The sequence below is a fragment of the Alexandromys fortis genome, unplaced genomic scaffold (genome assembly GCF_014885135.2).
Source record: "Alexandromys fortis isolate MF-2015 unplaced genomic scaffold, M_Fortis_MF-2015_v1.1 scaffold_106, whole genome shotgun sequence".
Taxonomy (NCBI): Eukaryota; Metazoa; Chordata; class Mammalia; order Rodentia; family Cricetidae; genus Alexandromys; species Alexandromys fortis.
Window position 1 is genome coordinate 1,102,940 of NW_026067980.1, and position 17,479 is coordinate 1,120,418.

Here is a 17,479-nt window from a genome sequence, read left to right on the forward strand (position 1 = left end):
GGTCCCTGTACAACTAAATTTAAAAATAACAGGACCATTGCCAGACACAATGGGCATTCTCATCATAGCTTCCTGTTTTCTGGAGTCCAAGGGGAAGCTAAGAAGGAAATAGCTGAAGATTAGCAGAAATGCACTTGCTGGCTGCCTGTCTCCCCCTGCCCTCCACCAGCCGTGAGGTGTGTCAGTTTGGCCAACCTAGTTAGCATCATTTGCCTCCTCCTACGTCAACATAGGCAAAGAGGCCCCAGCACAAGCATACATCCAGTTTCCCATTGCCGATTGTACGGTGAGCTACTCCCTATGCATAGCTTCTGCACATTTCTCTTCATCTCAGATTAAATTGTGAATAGAGAATTTCTCCCTTCCATGACCGCGGCAATGACAGTGATCATGTCATGATGGGTCAAGTGGATATGTGCTACTTAGAGTCTTATTAGATTTCCCTGCAGTTCAATTCCATGGAACAAATTTTACAGAATTGAACTCAAGCCATTGAAGTTAATTTATACTCTGATTGACTGATGGCTGTTATCAGAACGCTTGACAGCATCCTGATCATAGTGGGGGTGGAAATGTGGGGAGCATAGGGTGTGTTTCATATTATGTTCAGTTCTCAAGTGATCCCTACTCTAACCCACAAGTGAGAGCAGAACTGTGTGATAAATTAATGTTGTTTTTTTTTTTTTTTAAATTTTGGGTAAGGAAATTTCTTGGGGCAGGGTCTCACATAGGCAGATTGGCCTCAACCTTGAACTATTGATAACTCTTGTAGTCTTGATAGTAAATGGGACTCAGCGCCTGCCTCTCCACCTCAAAACTGAACAGTCTCAGCTTGGCGAGGTGGAAACAGAATGTTTGCTTTTCTCCCGGGGAAGCTGTCATCAGTTTCACTTGCTATTGTTGGTTACAAGTCGTTATGGATAATGGTGAGGAAAAAGCTAAGCGACGAGAATTAGATTCAGGGTCTTGTGTTTAAAAGAAAAAAAGGGGAAATGCTGTGGGATATAATGCTCTTGTACCCTGTAAAGATTTGTCACTCGTATTGGTTTAATAAAACGCCAACTGGCCAGTAGCCAGGCAGGAAGTATAGGTAGGGCAACCAGACTAGGCGAATTCTGGGAAGAGTAAGGTCTTGGTCTGAAGTCACCACCCAGACACAGAGGAAGCGAGATGAAAATGCTGCACTGAGAAAAGGTACCCAGCCACATGGCTAATCATAGATAAGAATTATGGGTTAGTTTAAGCTGTAAGAGATAGTTAATAATAAACCCAAGCTAATAGGCCAAACAGTTTATAATTAATAAAAGCCTCTGTGTGTTTCTTTGGGACTGAACATTTGTGGTACTGGGTGGGACAGAAACTTCCATCTACAACTATTGGCCTGATATGTCCTTGCATTTTTGCTTTAAAGACTTTATTTTTGCATCTGTTCAGTCACTAGGTGTCACCTGTGTGCGGACATGTTTACTCAGGCTGGAGGGGGTGGAAGCCAGAAGCAGATGTCCAGCGCCTTCCTCGATTGCTTCTCCACTTTACTTTTCGAGACAGGGTCCCCCACCAAGCCTTGCCATTTCTGGCAGACCAGATGATCAGTGAGACCCTGGGATCTAGCTGTCTCTGCCCCACCCCCACCCCATGCTGGGATCACAGGTGTGCTTGGTCACACCCGGCTTTTGTGTAGATAGCGGGGATCTTCACTCAGGTGTTCAAGCTCGCACAGCAAACTCCTTACCCACTGAGCCATGGTCTCTTAGGTGCTGCTTTTTATTATTCTTGGTCAGCTTTAAGGCTTCCTTGCAGAACTGATAGAGCACCTGTGTTACAGCTTAGAGTGGGTTGAGGAGAGAGGTCCAGTCATCACCTCTGTGAGTGTCCGGATGCCTCTGCCTGGGCAATGTGGTGACAGATGCCTCCACACAGAAGGCATTTGGGTAATACGGTAATAGATGTCTCCACACAGAAGGCATTCAGATAATACGGTAATAGATGCTCTCCACATCTATTAGATCTCTCTATCTAGAAGGCATTCTGGGAAAGCTTTTCTTATCAGGGAGCGGGAAGAGATCATCTCTCTCCAATACTTGGGCACTCTGTAAAGGGGGTTCTCTGTACTGGGAGCCCCCACCTTTATGACCAGTGTAAATAATTTGTGAATCACCCAGTTTTGTCCCTGACCTGCCTTCCGCATTAGAGAACACCCTGAAAGAAGGTTTCTTGTGTTTCTTCAACCATAAACTATTGCCTTGCCATTGAAGACCAAAGGCTGGGCTAAAACAACTGAATTGTGCAAGATTGAGGGAAGCTTTTGTCTTCAACTAAGTGGCAGCAAGGTAGATGGGGTGTGACAGAGGTGTGACAGTGTGCAGACCAAGAATGTGTTCTGATTTGCTCTGATCGTCTGTAAAGCAGGAACTAAAAGACAACTCTTTCCAGAATTCTGAGGAGCAATTGGAATTGATATGCTGTGTGGAAAGTCCGGGAAGGCAGGAGATGCTGGAAACTGGGAGCTATTATGAGTTATAAATTTAAACACCAGGCATCTCAAATGGGAATTAAATTGTGTTATTAAACCAACTGCAATTAATTCGTACTTTGTCATTAAATTCAAATTAATTTAAACCCTAGGAGCTTTAGCATTAGAAGATTGGGTCCTTTATCATTTTTGATATAAATAGTTTTGTTTCTTCAAGATAGCCTTGAGCTAGAATGCAACAAATATATTCTCCTAATTGTAAACAGATTCTGGGGATAAGAGTTTGCAATCCAGCTCACTAGGAGTTTGAGGCAGGAGGATCACTGAACGTGGGAGTTCAGAGCCAACCCAAGGCAGCATTGTTTAGCCCCGTCTCAAAAAAAAAATTAATTCAAAGTAAATAAATAAGTCCAAAATAATTATATAGGTCCTGAATTTATTCTTTTGGTTTCCAAATTTGCTATAAGGTTGAAAAATTGAATTAAACAGTTGCTATCTGACTTTGGATTTCTAACTACAAGCTAGTTTTTCTAATGAAGTTAATATAAACAGTATATGATAAAGGGGGCAGTTTTATTTGGTGTGTATTCGGTGAGCAGAGGATTAAAGTATTAACAGTGAGGCTGTTGTTCCTGATGACATATGACATCATTTGTTTGAAGTGTGAAATCTGGACCATCTGGGTGGGAAACAAAGTTTCTCAATCAGTTTACAGTGGGACGCACGCTATGCAGACCTGCTTACCTAAAACAGCGGTCTTTGTTTTACTGAGAGGGCTTTTCTAGACAGAGTCTCGATATGTAGCTCACTTTGGCTCTGTAAATCCTCCTGCCTCCGCTTCCCAAATACTGGAATACCGGGGTTATAAACATGTGACACCACCCTGCCTTAAAGCAGCAATTTTTAAATGAAAATTATTCTTTCACTGTGAGATGGTTGGTTATTGACTGAATGTGGTATAGCTTTCATAGTGTGCTGGACGTTTTAAGATATTTTGATTTGGGAGGAGAGGAAAGGACACAGATTAGTTTCTTTCATTAGGATCCAAAAATGTTTGGTATTAGGGTTAAAACGGGGGCCGGGGAGAAATCCAGCTGGAACTACTTGAAAAGGAAGAAATGAAGTAAGGAAATGAAGGAGAGGAAGGGAGAGAAGATTGGGAAGAAGGAAGGAAAGAGAAAAAAAGGAAGAAGAGAGAGAGGACCTTCAAAAAAAGAGTACGGAACTGTGGCAAGAACAGGTTTTATTTGGAGACCACAGCGCTACATAATTTCAGTGCGGTTCCCATGCAAACCCTAAAAGAAAGGAAGACAAGGTGACTAGCTGCGCCGATTGGCCAACAGGCGGCGCTATAAGCAGCGCCTCTATGAGACGGACCTTTGCATAAACAAGACTTTGTTTCCATCAAAGCAAGTCCAGGCTCTCAATTTAAAGTATTTTCAAATATTCCCCCCCCCTTTCATAGTAGCCTTTATTATGAGCAAGTTTATTCTGAGAAAATCATATAAAAGGGCAGGAGGCTCTAAGGATGCAGAAGAAAGTTGTCTTGGATTTCCGCTTATTTCTTTCTGTGCCTTGCTTATGGCAGCTATTTGAGGGTCACATTCCTTAGCGATTATGGTATCTTATTGTCAAGCTACATTTCACAGCCAGGTAGGAAGGAACTTGGTACCATTCTCACAGTTTTTTCACTGCTCTGGGTAGTGAGGCGTTTCTGTGTCCAAATATCTCCCCAATGCTAAGCATCCTCTCGGACTCGGGGGGCACCCTGTGGCGGAGATAGTGGGCCTCTTTGGCCTTTGCCAACAGCTCGAGGAAGGTTGACTTTGTGCACTTGCCGTTGAAGCTTTCAGCACATTCCGCAGAACATGGGGCATTTTGGTCCCCAGCATCCTCACGTGGCTTTGGATCGGCATTTTTTGATCTAGTCTCATCTGCCGGTGCCAACCCCTTCGCACCATCTGGGCTGGACACAGGGCTGTCTTCTGTATTGTTGATGGAAACCTCTTGACCATGACACGGGACAGGGACATTCCTGTTTGAGTCCGTGCCCTTAGGTGGTTTCGCAGACTCTCCCTCCTGGGCTCCTGAGTACTCTTCCTTGTAGCCGCTGGTGCTGTCACGCTGGGATTGCAGGTGATCCTGGCTTCTCGGGGCAGCTTTGAGGGCAGTGCCAGGTAAAGAGGGCCCATGAAGCTTAGTTTTAGCTTCTTGGGTCATATTGGTTGGCGGTACCCTGGGGAGGCGGGAGAAGGGATGAAAAGAAAGAATTAAATGTCATTGGAAAATGAAGGGTCTCCTATTTAGGCCTTTCCATTTACTAGACTGTGTGTGTGTGAGTGTGTGTACGTGTGTATATGTGTGTATGTGTGTGTGCATGTATGTGTGTACGTGTGTATGTGTGTGTACGTGTGTATATGTGTGTACGTGTGTGTGCATGTGTGTGCACGCATGTGTGCGTGTATATGTGTGTACGTGTGTATGTGTGGCAGTTTTGTTGAGGTGCTAATGTGGGTGCGAAGGGGCGGAGGGTGAGGGGCAGAGGTATATCTCTCTCTCGGAAGGAGATGGCAGCATCTCCTTACATGGAGGGGAATGTTTTAAAGAGCTTGGTTGGCACGTGGGAGTCATTTACTCATTTTCTTACCTGATTTTAGACTGCGTGGCTACGCGCCTCTGTCCTGTTTGTGGTGAGAACATGAGAGAATCTCTTGGTCTCTTCTGAATTCCATTCTTGGCATAAGAGGAGAACCTTTTCTTGACGATATCTGCTGTGGCATAATTAACAAATGATGGGCTGGAGGGATGGCTCATCTGTTAGGAGTGCTCCGTGCTCAACCATGAGGACCAAGAGTTTGGAGCCCAGGCCCCCACATCCACGACCCACAAACATCTTTAACTCCACGGGATCTAACACCCTCTTCTGGTCTCGGCTAGCACTTGCATACACATGTCTCATACATGCATTCAGACATATACACAGACACATGTCTACACAAATAAAATAGTTTAAAATGGGTTAATGTGGATTGAATTGTATAAAATTTTATTCATTAGGGTCCTAGTCCTTAGTTCTTGAGACTGACACTCTTTGGAGGTGGGTTCTTTATAGATATGATCAAATTAAAATGAGGTCATTATGGTGGGCCCTGATCATTGTCATGGCGTGCTTATGATAGCAGCAGTCCGAGCAGACAGGCAGAGAGGGCAGGGTTGGGGGTAGACCTGTCCCCGACGCACCAAAGAGAGAGCCTGCTCCTGCTTCATTCCCGAGGAAACCCTGCTCACACTCCCACTTTGACTTCAAGGCTTCAGAGGTTGAGACAACGAAGTTCTCTGGTTTGAGCTGTGCGGGATTTGGGACTTTGCTGTGCAGCCCTAGAAACTGAGTCTAATAGGTAGGTAAGGGAAGTGAAAGCTGGGCTCTGGGCTTTCAGAGAGCTAGCCTGTGAGCATCCTGGGTCCCCATCGCACGCTGCCCTCCTCTGTCACAATGGACAAAAACAGAAAAGCTTCCCGCAGTTCCTGCTGTTTGCCTAGAACGTGTCAGAGAGGATTTAGACACCAAGATCAGATGTTGCAACCGCCCCAGCCCTGGTGGGTTTTGTTTGAATGTTTTACTTGGCAAGGGCAAGTGTTTAAAAACAGAAAACACCTGGGTGTGGACATTTTGTCTGTTTACTACCGTTGTATGCCTTACTTCTAATTGTGGCAAGGGTTTGCAACTGCCAGAGGCCAGGATTAAGTGGACTTTCCATTTTCCCAGTTGATGTTCCGGGCTCTCATAGTCATAGCTTGAAGAGAACACACTGACCCTATTTTTTTAAGGCATTTAAATCGTGCATTGGTTTGTGTTTTGATGGGAATCATTTAAAGTCACAGTGGGTAAGGCCAGGGGTGTTGTTTAGTGGTAGATGGCTTGCTACACCTGTACAAGGCCCTGGGTTCAATCCCTCGCAGTAGGCCATCTGCTCCCCTCCCCACTAAATCCAAACCAGAAATCCCAACCAAGGATAACAAACAAACACAAACATAACCACCAGCAAACAGACCCAGGCCACTTCCCTCCGAGAAGCATCCTACTGAAGTTAGAATGTATGAGGCAGTGGGAATGAGGGTACCGGACCATGCAAGAGGCATGACTATCTCATGAAGCACATAGATTACTTCTTTGAGTCCTTTGCTTTATTTTGAGGGGATTTCTATTTACAATAAACTAAAGGATTTCAGCTACTTCTCCAGGCAGCCCCCTCTTCTGCAGTTGAGACAGCAGGGTGATCATCTTTTCTCTGTGGCATCACCGTGCCCTGTTTTCCTCCCCACAATGGTGTGGTGCTGTGTCCACCTAGTTACCCAGTTCAGCCTGTATGTTTGACGGCCTACCTTGAGCTGGCAATACGCTCTTGTTTCCTTTATGTTGGACATATAATTAGTCGTGGGAACCTGACGATTCTTCTTTCCAAACATCTTGAAAAGCTGGTCTCTTAATTTTCTCCTCCTGACAATGCTCTAGTTTAAGTTTTACATCGAGCCTCCATTTGGAATTCTATCTGCTCTACTCCGGCTATGTCCTAAGCTCCAATTTCTCATAGGTACCTGCAGTCAGAGCGAACTCTCTAAAATGTGAACATGGAGTCTCCCTGCATCCAGACCCTGCAGGGTGGGATCTACCTTTGTGAAGCTCTGGCTGGAGACGACGCCTGCTTAGTGGGAGTTCTGCACCTGTGCGTGTACTTCGCCAGCATGGAACTTTCTGGCAAACCATGTTCACTCCCATCCCTTTGCATACACCGTTCTTTTTCTTCCAGGAATGACCTCATGCTGTACATCTCTCTGCAACCAACCTCTGGCTCCCTACATCACTTCACTCTTCTCCTAGGCTCTGTTCACACACCGGCTCTTTGGGGAAATTCTCCTAAGAGCCTTCTTAACAGGGGCAGGAGGCTTCTGGTTGACACCTCCTTACTTGGCAAATAACTCCATGTTTTGCAATTAAAATTTTTTATGAGATTTATAAAAGCACAGTTTTTTTTTTAAATCAGACCTACAAAAGCTCAGCTATCTGACAGTATAAATAAGCATCTTAAAGCGAAGAGACCTTATCTGTCTAAATTTCTATCCCAGGCCCTGAGGAGCCTGCCCCAGAGTCAAGTGGGTGGCACAGATTTGTAATCTCAGAGTTCAGGAGAGTGGAGCAGGGAGACCCTGAGATTGAGGTCAACTTGGGCTGCATAGTGAGACTCTTTTTCAAAACAAAACAAAACACAAACAAAACAAAACACAAACAAAACTCAAACAAAGCTACAGTGACAATAACAACAAAACCCAAACAGCCAATCAGCCAGCCAAACCACCATCCAATCAATCAAACCACCATCCAATCAATCAAATAAAAGCACATGACTCAGAAATTTAGCATCAGTGAAAGAACGATGAAGTTTGAGCCTAACTTCTATGCACTGATCCTGCTGTCTAAGATGAGGGCTGACAATACGCACACAAAGCAATGCACTAACGTGCAAATAGTTGCACCTCAGTGGTAACAGTTCCATTAAATAAATCACCGGAACTCTTGCTGAATACAGCGTCTGGAGCGCACCAAGAGGGTACACAGTCGCTCCTTCTCCTGTCTCTGACTTGACCGTTCAGTGTGAGATACAGAACCTGGAGACCGAGGCCTCTGAAGTTGTCTGCCCCTCGGTCCTAACCCTTTCCACACCGCTGTGAATGAGACTGAGACAAGGTCTCTATGCAGCAGGGGAAGCTGCAGTGACAGGGGTGGGGGTGCTTTTCTGCAACCCCCTGGAGGATGGGCACCTGCTCTCAGTTGCTCTTTTCTGAGAATTAGAGGGATAACCAACTGACCGGTTTCTAAGATGCCTTTCCAACGTCGTTCTTATTCCAAGTAAGCTTAACCTCTTACTGTGGACAGGGGAACTGAAAATAGAGTTTGGTTCGGAACAGGGTTGTCATTCAAGTTCAAGGAAGCTAGAGACCATTATGTAATTAGGAACAGCTGAAGATTAGAAAGAATCCCCAGGCCAGTGTGGACACTGCTTTGGGTTTGTGTGTCTGTTGTTGAAACTGTGCAGCCCTGGAAGGTTCTGCGTTTAAATGTGTCTTTAAAAGCATCTGGCTTTCCTTCTGGATGGACCACGTCCAGTTCAGGCTCTTGAGTTTGTTCTGGCACCTGGCTTAAGTCAGGGGGGAATGTCCTGAGAAGCTGAGTTTACCGACTTCCATGTAATTTTGAAGGAATGTTGAGACCTAATTATTTGACGAAGAAAACGAGGAGCGCTGGTTCTACAAGGCACACAACTGAACCTGTTTCCAGCAAGACAGCAGGAGCGCTTTCACTCCTAGATGACTCTGCACTGCTGATCTGAGTAATTAAAAGTTGTCAAACCCTAGGCGAATGCTTTGTGCTTAGGTTTGTGCCAAATTCGCACTGAGAGCTCAGATAATTTCACAGGATGGGCATCGCCACTCCTATTCCTCACCAGAGGTCAGAATCCCAGAGAAAGGGTTTCTGGTTTCCTTTTTAACTTTCATTTTATAACATGGGCAAGGGAAGTGGCTTATACCTTCCTTCCTTCCTTCCTTCCTTCGCTGGTCAATACATGGCCACTAGATCCCAAGGAGAAAGGCGGTGATGGTGAAGGAGAAAATCCCTGAGGGAGGGAAGAGAGCACTGTGTGAAGAGTCAAACAAGGCCTGGGGGAGGGAAGGGGAAGGAGAGAGAGAGAGAGAGAGAGAGAGAGAGAGAGAGAGAGAGAGAGAGAGAGAGAGAGAGCGCTAATTGGAAACAGGACAATGATGGAAGCCTGGGGGAATGTCAGCTCAGAAAGATTGGGGACCAAGCAGCAGGAGGAGCTATGGAGTTTGAGGACAGGGTGAAGGACCAGGATGGTGAGGCCTGTTTAAATCCAAGGAAGGTGGAGGCACTTGTTCATCCATCCAGGACCCTGAAGGACCCTGGTGTGAGGCAAACACTCTCCTTCCCTTCCCTCAGTGAGATGGAGGCTGCTACGTGCTCCCCTCCACCCCCTCTGGGGTAGACTGCTCCTTACTACTGGAAGTCAGGTTAGATTAGGACCAGAAGTGGGGTGGGGGGCAGGTTGCCCTTTGGGACAGGGCCTCACCTTGCTGCAACCGCTGCAGTTCTTTCTGAAGCTGTCTCTGCTCCCTGGCCAGCGTCTTCACGTGGTAGAGGCAGATGACCTCTAGCCTTTGCAGGCTCAGGCTGAGTCTAGCTTCAGCTCGCCTGGCATTCTTCCTCTCCGAGTCGAACTGCTTGTACAGTGGTCCCCTCGCCATGTTTCTGTCCATCCTCCTCATGGTTGCAGACAGTGAAGCGCGTGTCTTTCACAACCAATCTAAAAGAGCCAAGATGCTGCTCTCTGGTGACTGGTCGCCAATTAGTTTGAAATCGAATTTTATTGAACTCCAAACTGCCTCATCGGATGAAGTTGCGATATCAAAACCCACACTTTCACCTCCTTAAATCCAGGAACACTCCCATAAAGGGGACACACTTTTTCTCTCCTTTGGGTCTCTCCCAATACTCACCTCAGGGCTTCAGCACAGAATGTGTGCAGGGTAGCAGGCGGTTGCTTCTGCCAAGGTGGTAGTGGTAATAATTCATTAAAGTGAGATTAGCATTAAGGAAGGGGACACAGTCAGACACAGGGCAGTTCAACTTCAGAGACTATTGTAAGTCAGCTTGATTTAGACTCTCAAGTACAGACTAAAGCGTCACCAGAGAACCAGGTAGGCATCACTTACCTGCAAACCCAGTTCTCACCGTGAAAATCTTCGTTTCTTGGGCTGCAGTAGGGCTAGGTCTGTTTTACTGCGTTTGTTTTCTTCATTAAGAAGGGCGGGTGCAAGAGCAGGAGGCAGCTTCGGAGAGGGCCACTGGCACAGTGTCAACTACACTTGAGGGCTCTCTGCTTTTTCCTGTCTCCCCGGGTTAGGAATGCCACCTCCTCAAGCCGTGGGTACCAGTCAGTCCCTCTAGAAGAGGCCACATCTCTAACGTGCTTTGAGAGTGAAGGAAGCTTGCCAACTTCCAGCCCTGCCCAGAGAGGCCTGCAGCGCTCCTTGCCGTGACCATGGGAGCCAAGAATGAAAGAAAGCAGAGAGTCCCTCACTGTTTGTCACCGTTCTCTTCTTTTTCACCTCTCTCCTCCTCTCTTCCACCCCCCCCCTCCACCCTGGCATTCTTCCCATCTCCCACCCTCTTTCCTGTTTCTTGGAAACCAAAAGAAAAAGCACCCTGTCTTCCCACTCACGCCTGTGCCCACTTTGCACTGAAGGGCATTTGATTTGCTTATCCTACATTACTGCAGCCCATGGCGGGTGTTTCCAGGCTGCTAGACTTCTTAAGTGCATTTCGAAGTTTATTTAGATTTGCAAAGTATTGGACATAGCATTAGACGAAGCGATTTTTTTTTTTTAAACTATTGGTTATAGAAAAAGCTACTGGGCAAGGCTACTGTTGTTTTCTTGGGGATCCTTCTGGAAATATGAGGCAGTAATATTCCACAGTCTAAAGACAACCAGCAACACTGGGGCCCAGTAATCCCCTCAGGGTTTCTGAAAGGTGGCTAAGCAGCCCCTATGACCACAGCCAGCACCCTGCAAACAAACTATTATAAAGAGATTACTGAGGAGACGAGAGAGGGAGGACCGGTTCTCAGGCTCTGGGTGAGGAATAATGCCTTCTCAGAGCTTTCCCATGGCGTACCTTCTTCATCTCCAGGATTTAAACAAATGGGGTGCAGGTTCCGAGACAATTAGGACAGAAAGTGGGGTGCCCCGTAAGGGTAGACAGGCACTCTACTTCCCCATCAGGAAAGCTGATAAAGTACACGTAACAGAGCAACCATCATGCTTACTTTTGTGCCCCCCGGGCCCCCACCCAGAGCTGAAGACATTGTAGCATCTCACACGACTTGTGTGTCACCTTGAGAAACTGCGGCTGGAGAGAAGTTTGCGGAACTAACCCTATGAAGGGCCCTTAGTGTGGTGTGCTTCGTGACCCTCTGGTCCCCACGAGAGCGCCTTGGAGGCACAGACGCCAAATGCGGGAGCGGAAACCATGCTGGACCCATGCGCTGCTGTCTGTGGGAGGAGAAAGGCTTCAACAGAGAGGAGCTGGAAGCAGGAGCCGGGCCTGAGGGATCTGGGTGAAGGTGAGCTTCCTCCAGAAAGCCGCGCTTCTTAAAACAGAGGCAACCCGGGCACACACACCAGTGGCGGAGAAATAGTAAAGCCCCAAGCAACAGCAGCAGCAAGAAACAAGCCCTGCTGGCTGGGTTAGAAAGACAAGGAAGGGAAGGAATGGAGGCATAACAAAGAGTGCCTTGGGGCTGGGAGATGGCTCAGTGTTTGCCACACAAGCCTCAGGTCATCACTCTGGACCGGCAATACCCATGTAAAAAGGCCGGGCATGGTGATGCATTCCTGTAACCAAACCACTGGAAGAGGAGGGGCCAGAGAAATCTCTGGAGCTCACTGACCATCTAGGCTCGCTGAATTAATGAATTATAGGTTCTGTGAGAGATTCTGTCTCAAAAAAAAACAAGGCAAAAAGTTGCTGAGGAAGGCACTTAATGCCTTTCTCTGGCCTCGGTGTACACGCACACGAACATGTACACACACATATACATGCACATGCGTACACAGTGTTCCCCACTCTACTCCAACAATGGGAGGAGGAGAATGACAAGACATCACCCTTCTTCCTCTTCCTCCACATCCTCGAAGCACAGGGAGGAAAGGTCTCACCTGCGTGTAAGACTGAAGCTTTAAAGTGAGCGGAAACTTCTTATACACAGAGTGGCCAGAAGCATGGAAACTTTGTCCAGTCTCATCAGGGAGAAGAAATAAAAAAAGAGTCAAGGAAGATGGTGGTGGCTGTAGGAGTCAGCCATGAAAAGCTAATTATGAACAGATCACCCAAAGGAAGTTCTTAACTTCCAACCAACCATCATCACCTGCCAGAGTAGGACTCAGCCATCGATAAGTTTAATGGAGGCCTGAGTCTCAGTAGTTTATTCGGAAGCCATACCTGGTTGTAGGAAGAATCATAAACTGAGATTACCTGAGCACCACCCAAGAACAGACCACCCAAAGGAAATGCCTAATGTTCCAACCATTGTAGATAGGATCACCTGCCAGCATACATGCACCAGGACACCCCTAGACAAGTGTCAGCCCATCAGGGGTCCTGAACCTCAGAAACCTCTCACCCCCACCTTTACTACTATAAAGACCCAACTCTAACTGAGCTCGGAGCTCTCCATTTATTCCAATGCGTTGGATGTGTGGAGAGACCGAGTTTGCAAACTTGCATAAAATAAACGCTATTTGCTTTTACATATGGGACTCAGTCTCCGTGTTGGCTTTTGGGGGACGTCGCAGATTTGGGCATAACAGCGGCAAATGTGAAATTATGATTCCAGGATCATGCCTTGGCTACCACCCACAGAGAAAGACTCAGGGATTAGAGAGCATGGAAAACCTTATTGTGAGGAGAATTTTAGGCTGCCTGTTCTTCTCGTGATAATCTACAGAGTCAATCACCATCAAAATCTTGGCAGACTTTTATTATTTCCTGGTAAATATTGAAAAGCTAACTGTAAATTCAAAATGTTCATGCAAAGGGTTGATGATGGTCAAATACCTTTTAAGTGGGAGCACCAAGAAGACAGCTAAAATTGTGTGACTTCCAGACCTACTCTAAGGCCACAGCAAGACTGTACCGTGCCAGAATAAAAATAAACATGCAAGACCACAAGACAGAAAAGAGATTTCAGAAAAGACTTGCACATCTAGTTCGTTTGCTTTTGACAAAAACATCAACAATGAGGGGAAGGCTGTGTTCCCCGCAGGGTGTGCTGGAGGAGTTGGTACCCATGTTGAGGAATTCACCTCAATGCTTGTGCTTCCCCAAATGAAGACAGTGAAGAAGAGGGACTTTATGTCTTCATTTAAGGGCTAAAATTACAAAATTTCTACAAGGAAGAAAATAAAATGTTTTTGTAAACATAGGTTTAGGCAAAGAATTGAAAGTAGACAAAAACAGATAAAAGTAAAAGTTAATAAACTGTCTCAAATGGTAGCAAATCTCCTTTTCTTCAAAGCGCACTGCCAGAGAAGAGGGATGGTGTGCCAGCTCTGGAGGATGCTCCAGCAGCCTCCTTACCTTACAAGGAGCCTGTGTGTGCAACAGCCAAACAGCGCATGACCACGTCAACAGCCCCATTCCAAAATGGACAAAGGACAGAACAAACAATCTAAAGGAGTACGCAAGGGGAGATGAGAAAAATGGGTATGTATGCTCAGTGTAGTGAGCTTTTGGGAACCCCAGATCAAACCCACAGAGAGATGCCCCATCTTAACTGCCAGTGTAACACAGACAGCAAGAATGGCTTCGCAGACAAAGGTGCTGGAGGGGATATGGCCAACTGAAGCTGTCATGGATTGACTATTTAAATATAAATTATATAACTATTTGGGGAACGAGCATGGCAGTTTCTTGTCAAATTAACACATAGACAAGATTTAGGAACTCCGTTTCTAGAGATTTAACCAAGAGAAAGGCTAAGTGCACCAAAAGACCTGTATAAGCCTGCTCATGGCAGCTTTTTCCATGGCAGGCCCCATCTGGGAACAAGCTGAATGGCCAGTGAGTCAGCGAATTCAGAAACAAACTGTGATTCATTCACACAACGAGATACTGCTTAGTAATAAAGAAAACACAATACATGAACCCCATGAATGGATCCCTCAGACACCATGCAGATGAAAGGAGCTAGATACAAAAGGGAAACTGGCTCCAATCATTCAAAATATTATAGCAGGCACAAATAATCCATAGCAACAGAGATCAGCTTAGCGGCTTTCTGGATGGAGAGGTGAAATATTCAAAATACTGTCACAGGCACAGTTAATTTGCAACAACAGAGATTAGTTCAGTGGCTTCCTGGATAGAGAGGTGCAGACGAAGACTGACTGCCTAAAGGGAAGAGGGAGATTCTGGGCAAAAAGAGGCGGTGATTATGTGCTGCATACATTTGTCAAAGCCAACAACCTATATGCCTAAACTCTGGCATATTACTGTATATGAATGAGCTGGGCAGTGGTGGCACATGCATTTAATCCCAGCACTAGGAAGATCTCACAGAGGCAGGCAGATCTCTGTGAGTTTGAGGCCAGCCTTGTCTATAAGAGTTAGTTCCAGGACAGGCTCCAAAGCTACAGAGAAACCCTGTCTCATGTATATATATATATATATATATATATATATGTGTGTGTGTGTATGTATATGTGTATATATATATTTGTTTGTAAATTACATCTTAGTAAATTTGATTATTAAAAAAACCCCACAATTTCAACCAAGATTCAGGGAGCTTCAGCTTGCACAGGAAGAATTGTTGCTTCTGGTAAGTACGGGACCAAGCAAATGTATGAAAAAACTGTTTTCAGACATCGGGAAAGAGGTGATGCTAGTGTGGTTCCTGTGAGATAAGAAATAACACAGGGAAAACAGAAGCAAAACAGAGCCCAGCCGGGAGAGAATGGAGTCTCAGCAGGCTGTAGTGGTGGCTAGGACTGACAGAGTATCGGCGCAGAACTAAATGCATGTACACAGTTGCGTGGGAGAACGGTCTTTTATCCTGTCACTTGTATTTCAATAAAATGCTAATTGACCAGTAGCCAGGCAGGAAGTAGAGGTGGAATGTTGAGAAGAGGAGAATTCTGGGAAGAGGAAAGCTCAGACTGCAGTCTTCACCCAGACATAGAGGACGCAGATGAGAATGCCCCGCTGATGAAAGGTACCAAGCCACGTGGCTAACACTGACAAGAATTATGGGTTGAGATGTAAGAATTAATTAATAAGAAAGCCCAAGTTAATAGGCCAACCAGTTTATGATTAATGTAGACCTCTGTGTATTTCTTTGGGACTGATCGACTGTGGGACCTGGTGGAACAGAAACCTCTGTCAACAAATGGTGCCCAACATGTGGACACCACAGGCTGGCTACTTTCAGACCATTTAGGCAACAGTCTACTGTCCATAAAATAAAAGGAGAGGATCAAGCATCCCGCATGTTTCCCCTCATGAACTGTATTTACAAGTTAAAGCGTTGGTGAGGAAATATTTTTGAATTTGTAGCTCACAGATGCAGAAGAAATCATGTGAGTGGGAAGCTTCTGGAGGTGATGGATCAAGGCAACAGCTCCTGTCCAACTTTAGGCGAAAGGTTCAGGGAAGGATTCATAGTGAGGAATCAGCCGACACCCCTGAGCCCTCTGACTAACTGCAGCATCCCTAAGGGAAGGGTTGAGACATGTACTTGATTTTATTCTAATCTTGGGTTCTGACTGCTATCCAGAGACTTATGAAGAAATTAATAAACAATATCAGAAATCCTATTAAAACACATAGATCATCCAAGAAAACCACCTGATTTTGCTGAAAAATCAATAACTAGATACTAAAAAAACAGTATAGAAGCTGCTTATATTAACAACCAAAGCAGTATGTGACTTGCTTGGATCTGGATTCCCATAAACCAACTGTGAAAAACCCCTTTGGGACAAGTGTGGGATGTGAGCAGAAAATGGATGTAAAAATATGAAAGTGCTCTTGTTAACTGTACTTGGTGTGATAATGGTATGTGGTTTCCTCTGTTCAAGCTGCTTTGGCACAATGTCATAAATTGAAGAGTTTATGAACAAAAGATGTTATCTACCCCTACTCTCCCCGTGTGTGTGTGTGTGTGTGTGTGTGTGTGTGTGTGTGTGTGTGTGTGTTATGGATACCTGGGAACCCAAGACTCAAGGTGTTGGCAGATTTAGAGTCCTGGTTCTTAGATGGCCATACAATGTCCCCATACAGTGAGAAGAACAAGGCAGTTCTTCACCCATCCCATGCATTGCGTCACCTGTGTCGTGATGTAATCAGCTTTGAAGGCTTCACCTTCCAACGTTAATACATTGGTGACAAAGGAGTTCAATGCTTGTGAGGGTATTAAGACCTGGCAGCATGGTGATTATGCCAATATGGTCCTTCACAGCTGGATATATATGTTAAACGACAGAACATTTTGTATGTACTCTCAAATATGCCATTAAAAAGTCCTAAAACAAGTATACAAGTGACTGTGTACAGAAATGGATGGCACTAAAGTTGTAAACACTGATAATTGTTGAAGCTGGAATATGGGCACAAATAAATGCATACACTGGGTGATTCTTTCTAATTTTGAGGATGGTTTGAGTTTCCTATATTTGAAAATGTTAGACAGATATAGAGAGGCAAACATTAATGTTCTAAGGAGTTATTCTGCCTGTTAGCTGACCTTTCAATAGCAGCAATGTAGGTTGGGAAACACATTATTTTCAATGTTCTGAAAACAAAACAAACCATAACTCCATGTATCAACTTAAAATTCTATACATGGGGTAGCAAGAATAGTTTTAGACAAAAAAAAAAAAAAATAAGGATCAAGTCTTGCTAAATCAGCTTCTCTAGGGGTTGTGCTTGAGGCAGAAAAAGAAAAGTTTCCAGGTGTAAGGCTGGGTGTAGAGGGATGATGGGTAAGGAAAGCGACGTGCGTTTGAAAATCCGTGAATGAAGGCTGGATGATTAAAGTTGGGACTTGGAAAACGAAATGTCCAATGCACAGTAACAAAGTATGGGGTTTTCCAAAACAGACCAGGTTAAGTTTCCAGCTTTCATGCTTACTGTCCAAAGGGAACCAAAGGACAGCCATACAGTCACCAACATTTTACTTTCATAAGCTAAGATCACACTGTCATTTCTTGGAAGACAACCAAGGAGATTAATACAAGGAAAGCTACTGGGGAAAAAAGAATCAAAACACACTCCCAAGGCCACAAAGCTGACGTGGACGACAACGTACAAGATAAGATGGGGTCTGAGTCTAGATGCTTCCGTAGTTATCCTCACAAATAACTAATCACTTT

General features: G+C 45.2%; 1 protein-coding gene across 2 annotated transcripts; it reads right to left on the reverse strand.

Annotated features, from left to right (window-relative positions):
• Positions 1–3,707: 3,707 nt before the first annotated feature.
• Positions 3,708–10,616, reverse strand: Ccdc190 (coiled-coil domain containing 190). Of its 2 annotated transcripts, none has more exons than XM_050158064.1 (4): positions 10,259–10,616; positions 9,616–9,849; positions 5,121–5,241; positions 3,708–4,709 (listed from the first exon to the last, which is right to left on the reverse strand). In XM_050158064.1, the coding sequence occupies exons 2-4, from the start codon at positions 9,809–9,811 to the stop codon at positions 4,151–4,153; spliced, it is 876 nt and encodes a 291-aa protein (XP_050014021.1). In that variant the 5' UTR covers positions 9,812–9,849; positions 10,259–10,616; the 3' UTR covers positions 3,708–4,150. The 2 variants fall into 2 exon arrangements, with proteins under 2 accessions (XP_050014021.1, XP_050014022.1); XM_050158065.1 differs by having other exon boundaries at positions 10,043–10,616.
• Between the last annotated feature and the right edge of the window lie 6,863 nt (positions 10,617–17,479).